We start from the raw sequence: 21589 nt of genomic DNA on the forward strand, positions 1-21589 counted from the left end.
TTGTCTTGAGGACCTGGAGGGAATAATAAGATTGAAAAGAAGGTGGAAATTGGTTCCACAGTTGGGGAAAAAGAGGAACAAATGAATGGAGGTGAGCAGTGATCCTGGATTTAGGTCGTTTCAACAGAAGGGGGTTGATGTTGGACCGCATCTGCTCAGCATAAACCTGGGGGAAACAAAGAACAGAAAGGGTAAAAATATACGAAGAATACAGAGAGACCCCCGACCTGTCTGCAATGGTGAATTGATTGACCAATAGACTCAGCTTCATTGTGTGAGATTCCAATAATATTGAAGACCTTGGTTTCCACAGAGTCAAGCTAAGCAAGATGTGAGGTAGGGGAGCCAGCCCACAAGGGAGAGCAGTACTCCATAAAGCTGCAGATGAAGGCCCTGTAGGTGGTTAGGAGCTCATGTGTGCCAAGGAAGGACCTTGTACGATGGAGGATGCCCAAATTTGAAGTGGTTTGCCCAAGTGAATAATTTAGATGATAATCATACAGTATATAATGACTTCAATTGTGTTTTTGTTTTTTAAAATTTAATTTAACTTAATCTTTCTTTTAAGTTTTCAGTAATGTCCCCACATGTGAAAAGCATTCTTCCCAGAGCGTGTTTCACAATTATTGATATTAATATTAATACTGAAGGACCAATTTTGTGCTCCTCCTAGCGGTCGCGTCACATTTTTCTCGGTACTGTGACCGGGACTGAAAGAAACTTCGTACCTGTAAGAGTGCATCGCACATAGAGGCAATAGTCAAACTTCAACTCTGAAGCAGAATAAACACTTTTCGTTTTGCATTCGTTTACATGGCGACGTGTGACGTCACCGCTGAGAGGCGTCAGGACGTTATGACATCATCGGTTATTCGCTGACGTCATTACGTCCGTCGTCAGAACGTTACTGCTGAGAGGTGTAATTACTAATTCCACTCCTCGAAAATAGCGTCTGCAATGTAAAATCCTCTTCTGCACATGGTGACTACCTCAGAATGTGAATTTGACACAAAAAAATGTAACAAGAAACATTGTACAGTAGACGCCGCTTTATAAATCCACCATGGGACCCCGCCGTTTGGATTTATTAACCGGCTGGATTTATTAACCGGCTGGATTTATTAACAGGCTGGATTTATTAACCGGCTGGATTTATTAAGCGGAGAACCTATTTTCAGCCACCTACTGGATAGATAAGACAAAAAGCGAATGTCGTTAAACACTGCTTTATGCTACAAAAACATTGATTTATCCAATGGTGACAAGGGGATTGTTCAAAAGAATCTCTCCAAGGTCGCTTGCTTGGGAGGGAAGGTTTTGCGCAAATGTTCCTTTATTGAATCCGTCACGTGGCGGAAATCGGGATGGACAAAACCTGAGAGCTGTAGTCCCCTGTCCCTGTCCAATTTGGCGAGTGCCGTCCGCATCTCTGCCGCTATTGGCATCGGCTCGGGTTCGTCGTTGCTTTCTTCCCTTGGCTATTGGGATTCGGGGTTGGAGGGATTCGAGCGGCAGCGGGATTCGAAGTCCGTCACCAGTTGCTGTTGTTGGTTTTTTTTTTCACTCTGCGGCAGCGCATACTACATCAAGCTTAGGTTGAGACCGCGCACGTGCCAAGCAGGTGGATTTATTAAACGGCGGATTTCTCGATGTAAAATTCCGTTCCAACTCATTTTGGTCACAATCAGCGGCTGGATTTTATAACCGTGGATTTATAAAGCAGCGTCTACTGTATCTTCTATCTTCTATCTTCTATATATTAATACTGAAGGACCAATTTTGTGCTCCTCTTCGCGGTCGCGTCACGTTTTTCTTGGTACTGTGACCTGAATTGAAAGAAACTTTGTACCTGTAAGAGTGCATCGCACATAGTGGCAATAGTCAACTTTCAACTCTGAAGCAGAATAAACACTTTTCGTTGAGATGGGGGCGAGGAGTGAAGAGACGGGGGCAGGGAGTGAAGAGGTGGGGGGCAAGGTAAGCAAATGTTTGGGTGGAGGTAAGCAAATTGAAAGCGGGAGACAGGGGGAAATGGGGCAGGGGCTGGGTTAAATTAGGCGGAGTTGAGTGTGAGGGGGTGGACAGGGGGTGGGGCCCGGGGGCAAGTGGGGCGGGGAATCAAGAGACGGGGGGCAGGGAGTGAAGAGGCGGGGCCGGGGTAATTATATTTTTAGGCGGGGGTAGGCAAATTGATTGGGGCAGGGGCGGGGGATGAGTTGGCGGGGGAAAGCACACCCTGTCCAGTCCATGTCCCTCGAGTGTGTGTGAGCTGGTGAGGGTGTTTGAATGAACAGAATCCGTCTGTGACGGGGTTTCAGCTTGTTGTGATGATCATCCCAAATCTTTACCCCGCGCATGCGAGGCCAAAAGCAGGATTCAGCAGTTGGTTCATGCTCGTCCATCCATCTGTTGGGTGGTCGCTGGACTACCGTTATTATCAGGTTTTCCATCTGTTGGGTGGTCGCTAGAGTACCCTTATTTTCACTTTTTCCGTTTGTCTGTATTTTTGTATGTTTGTTGGGTAGTCGATGTAGTCGAAAAAAAATTTATTTTAATTTTTTTTTTTTTGAGATTTGTTCTACCCTTATTATCAGTATTTAAAATGGCGATTTCAGTTAATACAATGGCGATTTCGATGAAACTTGGTTGGTAGGTTCATACCATGACCTACTTGTGTGCAAATGAGAACCGTTGCTATGGACACCACTGTTGCCTAGCAACGGGACTTTGAAATTTTAGAAAAATCATAAAAAATTTATTTTTTCGAAAATCAAAAATCGGGCCATGAGCGACTGTGGGCAGTACATTCAGCCATATTGTCAAAAATTTCCAGCCGGATCCTATGAAAACTGTCAGAGAAGATAGACTTTGAATGAACCCTGGTCGAAAATAAAAAAAACGAAGTTCGTTATATCTCAGAGACTATGAGTCAGATATACATGAAACTGGTATGGTCGGTTCATGGTATGTCCTAGTTCTGTGTGAGAAAGAACCGTTGCTTTGGACCCCTCCGTTGCCTAGCAACAGCCGAAAAACCTCTAAATGTGGGGGTATTTTAACGAAAAAACAATCTGCAGCATTAACCCTTGAAGCTAGAATCATGAATTTTCTCGTGCTTAATCCTCAGGTCATTCCCCATCGAACGGGCCCATCGCGTCAGGTTATATTGGGTAGTCGACTACCCATGTCCGCCTACCGGCTTGTATGTTTGTTTGTATGTAATGGACAGCTCTGGAGGCCAGAGGAGTCAACCGATTTTGATGAAACTTGACAGGTAGGTTCATACCAGGATCTAGTTCTATGCTTTTGAGCACCGTTGCTATGGACGCCACCGTTCCCGAGTAAGGGGACTTTGAAATTTTTGAAAAATCCTAAAAAATATATATTTTTTCGAAAATCAAAAATCAGCTTCCAGGCTTTTATGCGCACTATAATCAACCTCTTTGTCAAAATTTTTCAGCCTGATCCGTCAAAAACTGTATGACTAGTATGCAATTATATAGCGACCACCCATGTCGCTTACCAGCTTGTCTGTATTATCAGTTTATGATCATCAGTTTGTGATCGAGGAACTTATTTAAAATGAATGTTATATTTTGAACATGAATCAGAAAATGAATAGGAAGACAAGTCTTTCGTTTTCCAGCACCGTACTTTGTCTCTGAATTTGTCCCGACCACACATGTGCAGAGAGGAGTGAGATTTTAACTGTCTGTCTGTATTGCAGTCAAACAAAATTGAAAATAATTCCAAACAGGAAACGTACTGTTTTCAAGGACATTATAAAGGACACAAACAACAGGCATGAATAACCAATGTAACGTGTTAGATAGGATGATGTAATATACACTGGGTAAAACGGTGGTAAAACCAGGAATCAATTTATTTATACGCCTTTAAACATTTTTTGAAATGAATTGTATACTTTTACACTGTAGAACACGAATTGCCTTCTCATAATACTTCTAAGAACCATGCTAATGTACATATATAGCATGAGAGGGTGTGGCATGCGAGAGGGTCGGCGTGAAAAAGATGCTGATCGACGCTGGTGTTTTCGGATGATCAATAAAGCCTCCATATCCTAAACTGCGACTCAACATTGTGTTATTACAGTTTATAAAAGTGAGGTACAGTAGTAATACTGCTTCAGTGGCGTTATCTTCCGGATTTTCCTCAAGATCTTTAAAATCATTATTTTATTAACATGAAGTACTATATAATGCTTGAACACCTGATTGAATAGGCCTGGGGTGTGTTTAGTTATCAAGCAGCTGGCTAGTGCTTGCCAAGCCAGCCGGTCATTAACTGTTTCAAATGGAGTGCTTGCTCGAGTGCTTCAGCCACTTGGCGAGCGCTCTACAAGAAACGCGATAACTGAACACACCCCTGGTGTTGGCTTAATGGTGAAGGTGGCTGGTTTAAGATCTCAGTGTCTTGGGTTGGAGATAACACCGGTGTGTTGACTCAGCCTGTCATCCTTCCAAGGTCAGCAAAATGAGTACCAGCTTACTGAAAATTGGGCACTGCATCAGCGACACAGATGCGCTCTCAGTAGTGATGCAACCAGCAGCCACAGGCTACGTACAAAATAAAAAATAATGCGTGGGGTATCGTGTTTTATGGACTCTCTTATTGTCTTTGTTGTACAGAGAAAGCCAGACATGACAGCAGGCAATTGAAGTCCAGTAGATAATGTCATATCTTTATTCCAGCACACAGTGGCCAGGTCCCTTGAACAAAGAAGACAGGGCATGAAAAGAACCACGGATCAATGATGCATTTCCACACAGACATCAATCTACTACTATTACTACTTTAATGGTCCCAATTGTTCCCACCATCTTGTGGGGTTAGCTGGGGAATGTTTTCCCAAGTCTTTCACAAACCGGCTGGTCAGGCCCAAAGTTCGACTGAATGCAGCAGGAATTTGTAAATTGTTTAAGGTGTCTTCAATAACTTGTCTACTCACATATTTTAACGTCCATCAACAGCCATTGCCAGTAGATGGGTCCTCCGACTAAACGTACATCTGAGGGACATTGATGCATTGCCCTGAATGTGAAACACCGGGATGACAAGTTATAGTTGAGTCGATAATCAAATTCAGGCTAGGCAGCTCAGAGGTATGCGTACCTCTCGGCTCTCCTGTCAGTCCTTCACACGTCTCATAACAAGAAGACATGTTGGGAACAGAAAGGAACATCCAAGCAAATACATCTTTCACTTGGTATGGCAAATTAAATGGAAGTGAAAGGTATAAAAGGGTATTGAAAGAAACTGTCCAAATTGACACCTCTTTACAACGCACTAGATGTTTATATACGAGGGGCAGTCAATAAGTAACCTTAAAATGGTGATACTGATCCTGTAGTTGTAAAATGGTGTGTAGTTGTGGACAACATATGTTATATCGATGGGTAAGAGTCATGTTTTTCCTGTTTTAGATCTGGCAACATTGAGCGTATGATGTCAGTCCAGTTCCAAGATGGCAGTTCCCTTCGAAACACGCACCAGGGAGGAGCAACGTTCTGTCTTCCGTTTCTTGGGAAGTGAGGGTGTGAATTCCAGTGAAATCCATCACAGAATGAAGATGCAATATGGTGACGCACGTTTATCACTGCAGCAGGTTACGACTGGGACAGGAAGTTTAAAAGTTGAGTTCTTTCAGTTTGGGTGTGAGTTGTCTCGGCACCCACCTCGCGGACACATTGTGGAACCCGAGCATGTTGTGAATGATGTGGTGTGCTGAACCACAGCGAATGTTCAATTTGGAGACCACTTCATCCAGCGTAATGCGACGGTTTTCCCTTAGCACGCGCTCAACTCCTGCAACCATTTCTGGTGTCTCAGCTGTGTGAGGCCGGCCCGAGCAAGCAACATCTGCCACACTAGACACTCCACTTTTAAACTTCCTGTCGCGGTCATACACCTGCTGCAGCGATAAACATGCGTCACCAAATTACATTTTCATTCTGCGATGGATTTCACTGGGATTCACATCCTCACTTCCCAAGAAACGGATGACAGAACATTGCTCCTCCCTGGTGCATGCTTCTAAGGGAGCCGCCATCTTGGAACTGCTCTACTGACGTCATACGCTCAATGTTGCCAGATCTAAAACACACATTACATTCTTGAATTTATCTCGCCATTTTAAGATTACTTATTGGCTGCCCCTCATAAATACCAAATGCTTTGTGTAATACATCAGTTTATCAAAAGGTTTTATATCAAAAAGGTTGTTGGCATATTGGAATGTTGAATTAAAAATGGTATTTTCCATGAAGTGAACTATAGAATGACACACGACATCAAAATCTAAATTAATTACGTCGACATTTGATTTCTTCTTGTTTCAATCGAAGAAGACTTTTTTTTAATGTTTTTGAACTTGTTTTATATGTTTCTTCTTTCCAACTAACGGTGCACTTCCTTAATTACCTTCGCCACCGAAGGTGGACAGAGGTTATGTTTTCACCCCTGTCTGTGAGCATGATATCTCAAAAAGTCACGGACCGATTCTGACAATTTGGTGGACAGGTTGGGTGTGTGACAAGTTTTTAAATTTTTTTAAAGCAATTGTTCACCATCGAGAGATGAGGTCAAATTCGATAGATAGCACAATATTTAAAAAAAAAAATTGTCGACGGATTAGAACGAAACTTGGTGGATGAGTTCAGTGAGAAAAACAAACCGATTCGATTTTGGTTCAGGTCCGGATGGAGATCCGGCCGACCAGTGGGATACAAAACCGAGCTGTTAGGGTTGTAAACTGTTCATCCCGGTGGAGGTATGCACTCTACCGAGTGCCATTCTAGCTCTGAATGTGACGCAATGCAGGAACTTGGTCGGACTTGAGCACAATTCTCGAGAATTCTATTTTTGTTTTTAAACACAGAAGGTGAATGTGCACTTTTCCCTACACATGCGCACAATTCACGATGGTTTTAATGGGTACGAATCTGTTTTGTGTATACCTCCCCAATCACTAGGTGGAGCAGTTGATGCAGATTTGTATGGAGTTTGTGTACAATGAGGAATCATTTGAGATCTCCCTGAATTGCAGAGCTGTCTGTATTGGACACTGCAATGGGACAATGTACTTAAAAACAAAAATGGACCAAATATTGAAGAAGAGTTAGTTGCTCTTGCATTTGGAGCTATCAATTTATTCCCTGTGCATGGAAGGGCTTGGGTTGTGGTTAAACACCCCCATAAAGTTTGCATACTCCTTACCCTCGTGATATATTTTGCAGAATGAGTGCATAGTCGTGGCAAAACTTTTTGGAAAAGCATATGACAATAAAACCTGTTGTTTGTCGGGTGCAAGACTCGACTATGTTAAGATCCTTTGCCCATACCATGACACCTTGAGTTCTGCACATCTAATCGTATATAACAATGCAGTGTATGGATGTAAAATCCATTTTTTATGTCATATGATGTGCTGTGTAGCATAATTGGATTTGCACTTGCAGAAACATTGTCAAACTAGAACGGTACTCAGTAGAGTGCATACCTCTGCCAGGCTGAACAGTTCACGTTTTGTATCCCACTGATAGGCCGGACCTGTATCCAGACCTGAAACAAAATCTAATCGGCTTCTTGTTGTCACTTAACCAACTCATCCACCAAGTTTCGGCCGAATCCATCCACCACTTTTTGAGATATCCTGCCCACAGACAGACAAACAAACTGACGTGTGAAAACATAACCTCCGTCCACCTTCGGCGGTGCAGGCAACTTGGAAGTTTAGTCTGCACTAGCTCTCTGTCTTGCACTCCCTCATAAGTATTTCCCAAATTTATCAACAATGACGACAGCTCATGATCAGTTTGATGGGAGTTAAAGTCACCTTGATTACAGAGACCAAAAAGCTGTGATGAAATAAATAATACTTAATCTCGAAATACTTAATCTCTTCTATTTCTCTTGCAGATACACTTGCTCTACTTCAACGTTTCACTTTATATCTTTAACTACTAATAACACCATTTAATATATTCCAGCCTTGTCTATCCTACCTCTCTTATTCACTTACATAGTATGATCACTAAACTAATACATCTTTCATGTAGTACAGTAACCTGCATTGTGCAAACAATGCTCTCACTGAGTCTTATCAGGACTTCTCTGTTTTGTGCAAACAATCTTTTTGATTTGTATTTAAATACTTTTGCATTAGCACATAAACCCTAGAATCCTGTTTGCCTTTTCTATTCATGATCTGATCGATACTACTCCAATATGCTGATTGCATGTAAGACTTGTCCACTATCACCCTTTTCTTGCCTCCAATTCTCTAATTAACAAACGACTCGATTCATGATGTTATTTGACACTAGCCAAGGAAATATGTCACATCTATAGAATAACCTGCAACTACGAGCGTTTCAAATTCCCAAACGATAAATTTCAAGTTGCATTCTGGAGTCGGTGAGTTATGAAGCTATGAACAGAGGATCGCATTCTTTGACATTTGTTCTCAAAATGACCGACAAATTCCACGTCCTGCATTTCAGTCCAAGTTTTCATGGAACACAGATGCAAGCAAAAATTATATGAAAGTTTTATGGAAATTTCTGCAATCATTTTCCGAGTAGGGGTGGCTATATATATATATATATATATATATATATATATATATATATATATATATATATATATATATATATATATATATATATATATATATATATATATATATATATATATATGTATATGTACACATATTAAGTCCAGAGAAGGGGGTGATGGGTGTGAAAAAAAAACTCGTTATTTGAGAAAAGGAAAAGAAGGGGGAAGGATATTGGAGAGGAAACAAGAACTCTGTAGAATATTTTTAAACTTCCACTTTACCCCAAAACAACACTTGTTTCATACAGACATAAACCTCGAACAACCAAGCATAGGTGTACACCTTTGTGTAAGAAATGGGAGTTAGACTGAAATGTGGTGAAAAGTAAAGCTGCGTCAGAGGAGATGTGAGTAAGGGAAGAGGAGGGAATTTGGGAAAGGGAAAATGAAAACGTTCATTTTCACTATTTTGTGTATGTAATATGGAGATGAATCATAATATCGCGAATTAATAAAAACATCATATCAGCATTACCGTGGCTTCTCATGTTCTGAAGCAAATTGCTCAGATGTGCTGAAAAGCGATGGTTTGAGATTGCTGCTGCTCGTTTTCCTCAAATTGCCTCCAATCTTCACTGCGTCTGCGGGTAAATCTCCCAGTTTCATCGGCACCTCGGGCAGAGGAATCCAGCAGGACATGTTGGAGGAGTTGTGGTGCTGTTCATCGTTCTTTTACAAAACATCAATCAGCAGGCAGCTCTCTGAGTATGTGTCAACCACTACTATTACATCATCATGGCAGAAATTTACATGAACGCTACAGGACATTTGTTATCGACCCTTCAGGTTCTGAGCCACCTGTACGAACCAATGACAGTTATTGTCAATATTAAATCCACAGAGAAAAAACAGATGGCTTTACAGAGCTCTCATTGTTTGCTCAGTCTTGAGAATTTAATAATGAATGCAAAGAATCTTTACCTGCATTATTCAAGTTCCCACAGGTAGTCTGATTGCCTCTGCATTTCCAGCACATATTGCAAATGATCTTCGTTCATTTCCCTGGGCCAGAGCCGCTTGTGGTCAGTTCATTGCAAGCTATGTTGCTGTGGTAATCATTGAAACAGAGGGTACGGCACAGTGGAAGATCACAAAGGTTGCAACTGAAAGACGTTCGAATTTTCCCACCGGAACGCGTCCTGCGACCTTTTCTGGAACATTCACGGCATGCCCTCTTGTGCCGTGGTGATCTCAACAAGTGGTGAGCACCGACAGCCTTCACACAGCTCTCACTCAGCTTCGCACGAGCTTTTCGACCCCTGTTAAGACAATGCCCTGAAAAACCAGCTCGAAGTTGCTCAGCCAAATCGAGTCGGAAACGAAGGTGGTCATAGTTTTTGGTAGGAGGGGGTGCATGCTTCGATTCACGGAACAACAGCCATGCATTAACAATGGCAAGGTTCATGAGAAACCACACGATGTATCTCCACCACTTCTTGGAGGAGCGACCAACAGAGTAATAGCTGCGATACTGATCAGATCGATCAACACCTCCCATGTATTGGGTATACCGAATCACTGCTTGTGGCTTAAGCTTCCCATCAGGCATTTGCTCCATCCTTCCAACCTGGCTGGTGGACAAGATAGCCACTATGCGCCGGTCACGCCACATCGTAAGCATCAGACAGCCATTCTGAAAGTAAGCCACATCACCACGGCATTGAAGGTTGAGCTCCTTTACAGATGGTGGAATCCCTCGACGATTGAGACTCACCGTGGAACAGGCATATGTGCCATGCTGGTAAAGCAAGTCTTCAAGGAGCTCAGGTGTGGAAAAGAAACGGTCAAAGTAAACATGATGATTTTTGTTTTGGTAGCCTTGCAACAAGTGCATCACGACCTGATAGCCAAGGCCTTTTGTAGGCCTCGCTTGACGGTTGCGTCCAGTGTAAATATCAAAGTTCAGGCAAAAACCAGTCTCAGCCTCACAGAGCTCCCACACTTTGATGCCCCACTTAACGGGCTTCCTAGGCATGTGCTGCTTAAAGAAAAGGCGCCCCTTGAACGGAATCATACCCTCATCAACACTCAACTCTCGACGAGGGTAGTAGCACCGTGAGAAATTCTGCTTAACCACGTTGATCATATCACGTACCTTGTATATTGGGTCATAGTCAGGATGATTCCGCAGGGGCTGGCAAGAATTGTCTCGTAGCTGCAAGTACTGGTTGATTTTGGCGTAACGTGCACGCGACATTGTCCCAGAGATCCATTCACACCGCAGAGCCTGGTTTCTGGTCCAGTAGCAATAAAGACGGGGGACGGACTTTATTCCCATCATGATAGCAAGTGCAAAGAAAGCCATCATTTCATTCTTTCTCGTTGGGAACCACAGCGGATCTGCTTTACCAGATGCTGCAATGCGTTGTTTTGCATAAAGGTTGGTTTCTCGTACAATTGTTTCAAACAAAGATTCGGGCCAGAGGAGAAAAAAGTAATCCAGTGGAGAAGCATCGAGTGGAAGTTTGTGTTGTGGTCCAGACTCTTGGCAAAATTCATGGACTAACGGTTTAGTTAGTCGTCTTGTCCATCCCAAGTCATGTGAATTACCAAGTCCCTCCATTTCATCCTGAGTCCAATGATGCATTGAATCATTTGATCCTCCTGACAGCTGATGATTTGCATCATCCGACCTCGGATCGGTGATGAAGTCGTTGACGTAACTTTCCATTACAATGCTTCGGCTGCAGGCAATTTCACTGAAAAATATAAACATATTCATCACAGTTAGGAGGTTTTAAAGTACCATACCTGCATCTTTAAATAAATTACCTGATTGTTCATAAAGTTCAAAACCTTTGTGGAACTCCATGCAATGATGGTTGAAGACAGCTGAGCTTATAATTGTAATTAGCAATGGCTAATTGCTAATTACAATTAATTGTAACCTCCCACAATCACTAATCACATTATCTCTGAAGATTGCAGAAGACATCATGGAATCCAGCATGGTACTGGAAGTGACTTGCCATTTTTCAAATCTGCTGCTCGAAGAATGGCCACTGCAGCCTTGGGAACGCACAACTGCTTTGGCTCTTTGACAACTGCTTGACGAAACCAGTGAGCTTCAAGGACTGCTTTTGTGGCACCAGCTCTGCTCGCAACAAAAAAGTCAGTTTGCTTTTTTCGACACCCAATATATTTTGCATTTAATTAGGTTTACTCACATGGCAGCATTTAAAGAGCACTGTGATTTATCTGGACATCCTCCAGTGACTACAAAGGCAAGCAATATATTTTTTCATTTTGCGGCCAAAAGTAATTAAACCGCCAAAAAGAACATAGCACAGGCAAGATGTCGAGCCAACTCCACTCTACAATGCGAGCAAGTACTGTTAGGGTGTGTGTGTGGGCTTGCCGAGTGGACATGTAAAACGACATGTTGTTGAATCGGTACTTTCTTCCTAGGCCGATGATGGATCCGGGAAGCACGGTGCTCGCAACGAGCTGAAAGACAAAAATTCAGCTTCCATTTGATGAAGGTCCTTGAAAAATTGGAAAGTGCAAGCAAAAGTTGTGTTTGAGTCATGCTAATGCTGTGGTTATTCTGGCAGATTTATAGTTTTAATTTGGCGTGTAATAGGTATGTGCTGAGAAAATCATTCGGTTTCTTGAGAGGATGTACTGCGGATGGCAGTCCACTGGGAAAAACACAGCGTTACGCTTTTATGCCCACTGTTTTTGCAATAATTGTTCCTGCTGTGCAACTAAAATGAGGAAATGCAGGACAAGGAAATATAAACTTGCTTACCCATTGTGCAACGAGGAACGACGTGCCACACCAGATATTGCAATGTGGATCCTAACCACCAGGGTGCACCTGACACACACCACCCTGTCTGCGATGTGGATGGCATGGAACAGGCACATCATGTTGGTCAAGATCTGTGCAATCATAGCTTGGTTTGGCATGTCGTTCCTGGTCCCACACCAGTGAAGCATTTAATATTTTATACAAAGCCTCATCAAGTTTATATTTGATATAAGGCCTAGTAGCAATCATGGGGTGGGGCATCTGATCCATGATGATTACAGCCAACCAGCTACATCACACATGTGTGGATGGATTGTCCTCAGCCATCTCCTGTATGTTATGTTCTTGCACCTATAACACTGTAACATAATCTACCCTGCTGAGCAGAAAGTCTTCTTTGACAACCTGTGTATCCGTAATATATGGACGAGTTCAACAAGCAATGAGGCCAATAATTCACACTCAGCATTCCCACCGACTGTAAGTAATGCAAATTATACAATGAACCCAAAACAGGAAATTAATTATAAAATAGTACACAATGGCCTACTCTTTTCGAAATATACCGTGGATATTTAACATCAACAACTTAAATGCGGACGGGACAGCCAGCCTTTACATTCCCATCTGAAAATGACATACTTTGAGATGCAGCACCTCCTTCTCAGGTGCTCATCAGGACAGTAAATTTAATTAGATATTACCTAAGAGAGGATCAAAGTCAAACAATAGACAACTCATCGAGGTGCAGGATGCATACAGCCACCTTACCACTAATTATACGCAGCAATGCTCGAAGTGAGCAGGTATCGCCTCAAAGTTTGGACAAGATGTTGCATTTCCAGGAAAATTATTCCTCAATATATAATAATAATAATGTATGTACGTTAATTATTTGGGAATGTATAGTTTAAAAAAGTAAAATTTGTGATTTATATTACGATATGATAATTACCTGCTTCCCCCCTCCATCCTTTCCCGTGCCTTTATCACTTCTCATCGTTGATATGCTCTTATAATTACACATTTGTCTGAATTTGTCCGAATATTTAAGCCTTTTTAATGGTACCACAGAGTTTCTTAGACCTCTTGGAGCACTAAACCACCATTTAGGTTTTTTTCTGCCAATGTTCCCATCCATCCATCGAGACCAAATTCTGTGCAGAGCGTTGATGCTGCCGAAGCAGTCTCCTTGGCTATTGGGTACAATCCTGGACAGGTGGCCACTCTCGACACAGGATACCAGCAAGCTGGTACTCATTTTGCCGACCTCGGAAGGATGACAGGCAGAGTCAACCCCACTTGGTATTAATTCAACATCCGAGTGGGATTTGAACTCAGGATCCTTGGATCCCAAACCCACCACCCTAACCATTAAGCACCAATGTTCAAGGACTTTCAAAATGAAATTTTGCAACAATGTTGGAAATAAAAAGTATATGTGGTTGACAATTATTTTGACCTTGACCTAATTTTCAGGTCATCGCCCAATTATACACATTTTAATATTTTCACCAGAACTTGATGAAGGTTTGTCCGATTGGAACGAAATTGCCCTCTCTAGATAGCCTAGAGCAAAGCGCATTTACACTTAATTTACATCATACCCCTCTGAGTTAAAGCTCAAGTTGAAATGGTGGTCTGAAAAAAAACCAAAAACTTTTTGTCATCACTCAATTTTTCTAATGTGGAATCTCAAATGCTGCTTGGTCTTCCAAGATGTTCTTGCATCATAATAATGGACCTGTACTGAAGTTGTGCACCTGATAGTTGATTAATGTCCTTGACCTACATTTTTTCTATTGTGACCTAATTAACTAAAAACATCTTTTTGATCATAACTTGAATAATTTTGCTCCGATTTTCATGATGTTAATTTTTATGGATAGACTGTAGATGGGGACACAGCTTCTTAATTTACACACTATCCGTAAATGTTGAATGTCAAGGTCATATTGTGGTCTGAAAAAAATATGTCCATTATTTGATCATGGGCCAAGGGTAAGTCATGGGAAATCACCAAGGGTAAGCCGGTGGAGGATTACCCTTGGCGGTCGCTTTGTAATCGCAGATATCTATTTCTGGTCATTATTCATTTACATCAGAGATAAAGGTGTCCCAGTATATGTTATTTTGACCTCTCTGCTCCTGTATTTCATTCACAACATGATAAAATAGATTACAAGTGCAGTGCAAGCAGGGAGCAATGCATGGTGAAGCATACTGTCCTTTGTAGTCGACATTAAGCCGGCTACACCACTTGTTTCCCCTTTTCTGTGGAATTTTTTAACACGCCATAAGAGTAGCTTTCACAAAAGTAGACCTTTTGGACCAGTTACCCGGCCAAGTTACTAATTCCCCATGTAGATCAAGCATACTTTTCACTGCTTTTCTTCATTAAGATTCTTCCTGGCCTATAGCAGCAGCAAAGCTCCATGAAGTTCCTTGAATTATGAGTTTCCAGCAGGAGGTCAGAACATTTCCCTACCTGCGTGCTTGGCTCTTGTTCAATTGATCCTTAAGAATCATTGACTTCTTTAGCATCTTTTCGATGTTGGTGAATGTCCTTGAGCTGTTTCCAATGCTAGTTACTGCCCTGAAAGGAAACAAAAGTGATGTTAAAGGGTGTAACAGTACATACCATTTCTAATCAGAAGAATTCATTGTAAAAGGAGGATAAGAAACCATTATCGATCTCTAATTTGAAGGGGTCAAATTTGTTCATTGTAAATTTTGGATGAGCTTACACACTGAATGTTGCTTTGATCTAGGCCGCATTGATAGGCCCAAGTCGAATCTCACCTGCAGTTTTAGCTAAGTTGCCTTTACCCTAGAAAATGTCCTGTCATGTATGGATGAGGATCCAGTGTGACAATACACTTCTCTTTCGTTTGCGTTTCCATTTTCTCGGGATATCAATTCGCACAATTCTATTTTTCTCATAAGCAAGTCCCACAACACACATTCTCATGAAACTGGCTTTTTATTATAAGAGTGGAAAGGGGAGGAAGAAGATCACGGCTGTGACAGTGGCAATCACACTGTAACAAATGAATTATAAATAACACCAGCGCTAGGGAATCATGTCGGCTTAAACGAATATTCTTGATCACTTTCACTTGGAAAGGATGAGGCGAATAGAAGAGAATATAAGACAAAAAGAAACTTGTAGCATGTGAGCACTGCTAGAGTGAGCACTCTGATCTTCGCAGTCTTCGTCCTGTCGAAATGAAATTTTGCATCAATGTTGGAAATAAAAAGCTGGCCTGTCCTGTCAGAAGCCTGTCAGCTTCTCCCTCCATGCTTGACTTCCGGTTCTGGGTTTGGAGCGTCGACAGGTCTCCTTTGGGGCTCTCTGCTGACGATCTCAAAGTTAAGTTTCCGGTCGTTATCTGTCCCGTTTTAACTGTTTATTTTCTCACCTACATGTTACTGTGTTCCTAGTTCAGTTTTGTTTCAAAAATCGTGCTATTTTGTGAGATTTTGTCAACCTTGTCTTACCGGGTGCTTGCGGCCTACCCTTGAGGCTTGAGGCCTACCAGTTCTCCTCGGTGTACGATCGTGTTTATTTGTTTTTTCTCCCCATTACCTTCAATTTCTATCTTCCCCACTTTCCTAACGTCACCCATCCCTCCCAACTATTCACTCTATTTCTTATCTTAAATCCAAAAAAACCCCCCTACCTTTCTCGTTGCACACTCACAAGTCGCGATTCTTCTTCTTCTTCTTCTTCTTCTTCTTCTTCTCCTCTTCTTCTTCTTCATCTCTTCTTCTAGTTCCTCCTCTTCTTCATCTCCTCTTCTTCTTCCTCGATATTTTTCTACAACACTTCCATGACCTAATCTGTTGAAAACTCTCTGAAACATTAATAATAATAACAAAAACGATCTCTTGTAATGCTTCATCTTCCTCTTTCACACGTGTGGTACTCTTTGCTGTATCATAATGCACGACTCTTCTGCTATTTAAACAGACTGCTCTCAATTCGACCTCTCCTTCATACCTTGCCTAAAAAATCCAACTGTGACAGCGTTTCTTCTCTCCATTCTCTGAATTCGCATTTATTGCATTCATCAAGAATTGTGTTTAATCGCATCTCTGACCTAAAACTTAAAAAAAAATCCAGTTTGCTATGAATGTTCGCTTTCCATCAACCATTCTTTTTTTCCAACTTCAGTGCCAACTCACCCCTCTCACCCTTCACTCTCAAAGCAACCATCCCACTCTTCTCCCTCCAAGACTCCCTCTCACCTCTCTCTCAAAAACTCCCCCCTCACCTTTCTCCCACCATTCATCCCCCTCACTCATCCTTCTCAAAGTTGCTCCCCGCCTCCCATCCACAAAGCTGCCTCCTTCCACTGCCCTCTCACCTCCATCTCTTCACTCCACCTCCTCAAATCCTCAACTGCCTTCTTCCTCCACTCTTGTCCCCCCTCTCCCCCAGCACCACAGAGCCTTTTCTCCTCCTCATCGGGCCCCCTCCCCTAGCTATTCTGCCACCCCCACACTCTTCCAACAACCCTCCTTACCTCCCCCCTCATCCCTTGTCCTACCCTCCCACTCCCCCCACCCCCTGCACCCAAAGCCTCCTCCCCTACCTCTTCATTAAAAGTGTGGACCTCAAATATCCAGGGCATTCGCTCAAACCTTTCAGATCTTTCCATACAGGTTGCCACTGACAAACCAGAGATAATCTGCCTAACAGAAACTTTCCTCCCCCAAGACATCTCTGACTCCCAAGTATCTCTCCTTGGTTACTCCCTCCTCCAGTATGACAGACCTGAGCCTCACCCTGGTGGAGGAGTTGCTCTCTTCATCAAAGACTCTATTCCTCAATCTCCATGCACTGTCCTCACTCCCCCACACCCCCAGGAATACCTCTGGCTACGGCTTCCCTCCACTCCCACCTCATGTTTATATGTGTACTGTACCGTCCACCGAACAGTGATGACTCCATCTACACCTCACCATCCGAAAACATGGACCAACTTCTATCTTCTCATCCAAACTCTCTCTTCCTCATATGTGGCGACTTCAATTGTCATAATACCAGTTGGCAAGGTGTGGGTACCTCTCTCACCTGTCATGGCACCTCAGCAAAAGCTTTCTGCGACTCATTGGGATTGACTCAATTGGTCAACTTCCCGACCCGGATCTCAACCAATGGTACTCCATCTCTTCTGGACCTGATTTTGACAAATTTCCCTGACAATATCTGCTGCTCTTTCTCTGCTCCAATCGGTTCTTCTGACCACATCCTTGTCAAAGTGGACATCTCTCTGGCTGTTATCAGAGAACCACCTCACCACCGTCGAGTCTGGCATTTAACTCAAGCCGACTGGCAGGGTCTCCAAGCAGCCATCAAACTTATAGACTGGTCTCTTATCACTACTTTCTCAAACATCAACTCATCCTGGGAATTCTTTCAAAGAAACTTGCTCTCCCTCATAACCAGGTCGAAAAACCAGTTAAAACCAGTACACATTTTCAACTGGTCTCTATTGGTTCTAATTGGTCTTTAACTGGTCTCTATTGGTTTCAACTGGTACCAGTTAAATTCAGTCAGAATTCCAATTTCCCAGTTGAAAAACCAGTAGCTCATATTTGTACCAGTTAAAGTCTTACTGGTTCCAGTTGATACCAGTTGCAATGTACTGGTCCCAGTTGATATCAGTTGCAATGTACTGGTCTCCCAGTTGATACCAGTTACAATGTACTGGTCCCAGTTGATACCAGTTAGTTAAATACAATTGTATTTCAACTGGTAATATATCACTCTATTCCAATTTCCATATTAAAACCAGTAAGAAACCAACTGGCTTTACTGGTACCAGTTGGCTACTGGTTTTCAACTGGTACCAGTTGACCAGTAAACTACTGGTCTTTACTGGTTTTTTGACCTAGGTACACAGATTTATCCCCTCTCGTCTTCAGTTGTCCTACCCTTCCTCCCGCCCTTGGTTCACTGAAGCTTGTGGTGAGGCAGTTGTCCTGAAACAACTTGCCTTTGCCTCATGGAAAGCAAACCCAACTGAGGGCAATCTCAGTTCCTTCCATAAAGCTCGGAATAAGTTTGCATCTACCCCTAGGAGAGCCAGAAAACAACATCTTTCTAATCCCAAGTCTGAACTCTCAAACCTCTCTGCCTTCTCAAAATCCTGGTGGTGTCGAATCAAATCTGTTTCTGGTGTATGTTCCCCCTCCATCCCATCCGTTTCCTCAAATGGCCGCACTGCTGATACCGCACGTGAAAAGGCTGAATGCCTAAACTCAGTGTTTGCAGCTAAATCTTGTGTCCAAAACCCATCACTTTCTCTACCCACCTTACCTAGTCGCACCCAACTGTCCCTGGACTCTGTGTCCTTCCTCCTGACAAGGTGGAGAGATTGCTGTCAAACCTCGACTCAGATTCTGCAACCGGTCCAGACGGCATTCGCCCACCTATCCTCAAAGCCTGCTCTTCTGTTCTTGCTCACCCTCTCTCTGTTCTATTCACCCTCTCATTTGCTCAAGGTCATCTGCCATCTGCTTGGAAATCAGCAAACATCACTGCCCTGCATAAAAAGGTGCAAAAACAGATCCCTGCAACTACAGACCAATCAGCCTTCTCCCAATCATCAACAAGGTTATGGAATCCATGAACGCTTCAGACATTAAATCCTTCCTCTTCTACAATGGCTTGATTTCCGATCATCAATTTGGTTTCAGACCAGGTCACTCTACCCTGGATATGCTGCTACTGCTCTCCTATCAATGGATGGAGGTCCTCAATGCCAAACAGGCAATCAGATCCGTATCCCTGGACATATTACATGCTTTTGACACAGTCTGGCACCCTGCCCTACTCACCAAACTCTCTTCCGATGGTATCCAAGGCCATCTCCACTCATGGCTCGCAGACTTCCTCTCCTGTCGCAGTCACCGTGTAGCCCTAAATGGAGTTTTTTTCATCCCCTCTTCCTGTCCAGGCTGGAGTTCCTCAAGGTAGCGTTCTGGGCCCTGTTCTTTTTCTGGTTTTCATCAATGATCTCTCCGACTCTCTGGAAAATCCTCTATATCTCTTTGCTGATGACTCCACCCTCTGCCGTACCATCGGTCTTCCCTCAGACCAGCAAGGAGCAGCTTCTTCGCTCACTGCAGATCTGGATAAAATCACAAACTGGTCCAACACATGGAACATGTCTTTCAATCCTGACAAATCTCACACTCTCACTATGTCTCTTTGAAAGGACCGTTTAGAAAACCTCCCCATCCACTTTCTCAACAATCCTCTGGAAGAAGTCCTTTCTTTCAAGATTCTGGGTCTCACTATTGCCATGACCTTTTCTGGGAAAGCCACATTTCAAAACTCGCCTCCAAAGCCAGTCGCCGACTGGGAATCCTTCGTCGTGCAAAGTCCTTCTTCGGCCCACCTGAGCTCCTGACCACTTACAAAGCTTTTGTCCGCAGCCTGGTGGAGTACTGCTCTCCCCTCTGGGCTGGTGCGTGCCTCCCACCTTTCTCGGCTTCACGCTGTAGAAACCAAGGCATTTCGGATCATTGGCATCTTCCGCAATGAGGCTGAGTCTTTGGGCCTCTCACTAAATCACCACAGGTTGGTCGGTGGTCTTTCTGTCTTCTACCATCTCCTCTCCAGCCTCGCTCCCCTGCTCTCTCTGCGATTTGTCCCCACCACATTTCTACAGGGCGCTCAAGGGCCGCCAACAACCCCCTTCTGGTAAAACTACCAAAATCACGAATCACTGCTCACCTTCACTCTTTCATTCCTCTTTTTTTCCGCCTTTGAAATAAACTCCCTCACTCTATTCATTCCCATTCCTCCCTCCAGGCCTTCAAAACAGCTGTTCACCACCACCTCTTATCATCCCCCATCCACATCCTCGATCTTTTCTACCCTCGATAATCCACCCAAGCCCACCTCCTTCAAATTCCCTGCTTTCCTTCCTGAAAGTCCCTGTGTCCATCTTCAATTCCCCATGTTCCCCGTCCCATCCCTCTCCCTTCCACAGATCTCCTAATGTCTCTGTTCCCCACTGTTGTATCTTTCCCACTCCCTCCCCTCTTGTCTCATGCCCCCCTTGCTGTGCGTTGTGTGTTCGCTCTCACATGAGTCTCAACAAGGTATACAAATTTTTTTTTAAAAAAACATCAATCACTGCTGGTGCACCATGAACCACCAGGAGCCCTTTAGCCATGCACCGCAAGGAGAGCGCCAGCCAAGATCCCAAGCAACAAACAGAGAGCAACCAGAGTGATTTACCTGAACCAGAGCCAGGTATTGCAGCAACTAAGGAGAGCCCCAAGAGTGCAGTGGCTCTTGGTTCATATAACACCTTGAGGGAAGGCGGGGGAGGGTTAGGTATATAAAAGTCAAGGAAAAGTCCCCGTCCCAAATAATTGATAAAGTTTAAGTTAATCTATCAAATTAAATTATTTAATGGATTTAAAAAGGTCATTTGTGTTGAACTGTTGGTTTCACTCAGAGCCAAAGCTCTGCACTACTTATACCTCCCACCGCAAAATGGTGGTGCAACATGGGGCGCCAGAGGTTCAATTTGTCTAAAAAGAGTGGAGAATATCCTGGTTGTGAAATAAAATTTGAGAACACCACTTATGTTTGTTCTCCTGTCATTTCAAAAGTGAATGTTGAGCTTTTCAAACACAGCACAGGAAGCGGCCACTGATGAACACATGGACAGACACCATGATTCAAAATATATAAGAGATGACTTCCCGTGCAGGGAACATCAACACAAAAAGAGACCATTTGGTCCATCAAGCCTGAGCAATGGTTGCCACCCTGTGTAGGTTGTTTTTTTGTCGAAAATTGAGGGAGACTTTACTTGGATAAACAATGGATTGGGGAAGGAATGGGGTGGATAGGATGGAAACAAATGGATATATATATATATATATATATATATATATATATATATATATATATATATATCGCCACAGCAGATCATCCGTATGATCCGCATACTGATTTGGCACATGTTTTACACCGGATGCCCTTCCTGACGCAACCCTGGTCACCTCTTACGACACAGGGATATGGTACACCTATTTTAACCGGGGTATACACCGGCCCAGTACACTGGTACTCATTTCGCCGACCTCGGAAGGATGACAGGCTGAGTCAACCCCCTGGTGTATTAATTCAGTGGCCCAACGGGGCTTAAACTCAGGACCTTT

General features: G+C 43.1%; 1 protein-coding gene across 4 annotated transcripts in view; it reads right to left on the reverse strand.

Annotated features, from left to right (window-relative positions):
• Positions 1-8707: 8707 nt before the first annotated feature.
• The window catches only part of BORCS8 (BLOC-1 related complex subunit 8), a 45132-nt gene continuing 32250 nt past the window's right edge, over positions 8708-21589 (reverse strand). Inside the window, exons 4-7 of one of the 4 annotated variants that reach the window (XR_015049545.1) lie at positions 14883-14990; positions 11999-12087; positions 11610-11734; positions 8708-11339 (exon numbers count right to left, since the gene is read on the reverse strand). Coding sequence is in view for 2 of the 4 variants with exons in the window: in XM_085847257.1 (XP_085703383.1) it covers positions 9635-11311 (1677 nt within the window). In the remaining 2 variants the exon portion in view is untranslated. Of the gene's footprint in view, positions 11340-11609; positions 11735-11776; positions 12088-14882; positions 14991-21589 lie in introns of those variants that run through there. The other 3 variants (XR_015049544.1, XM_085847257.1, XM_085847258.1) reach the window with 3 other exon arrangements.

Source organism: Eptatretus burgeri, chromosome 11, assembly GCF_056783735.1.
Source record: "Eptatretus burgeri isolate ZD-2024b chromosome 11, Ebu_testis_v1, whole genome shotgun sequence".
In the NCBI taxonomy this organism is placed as follows: domain Eukaryota; kingdom Metazoa; phylum Chordata; class Myxini; order Myxiniformes; family Myxinidae; genus Eptatretus; species Eptatretus burgeri.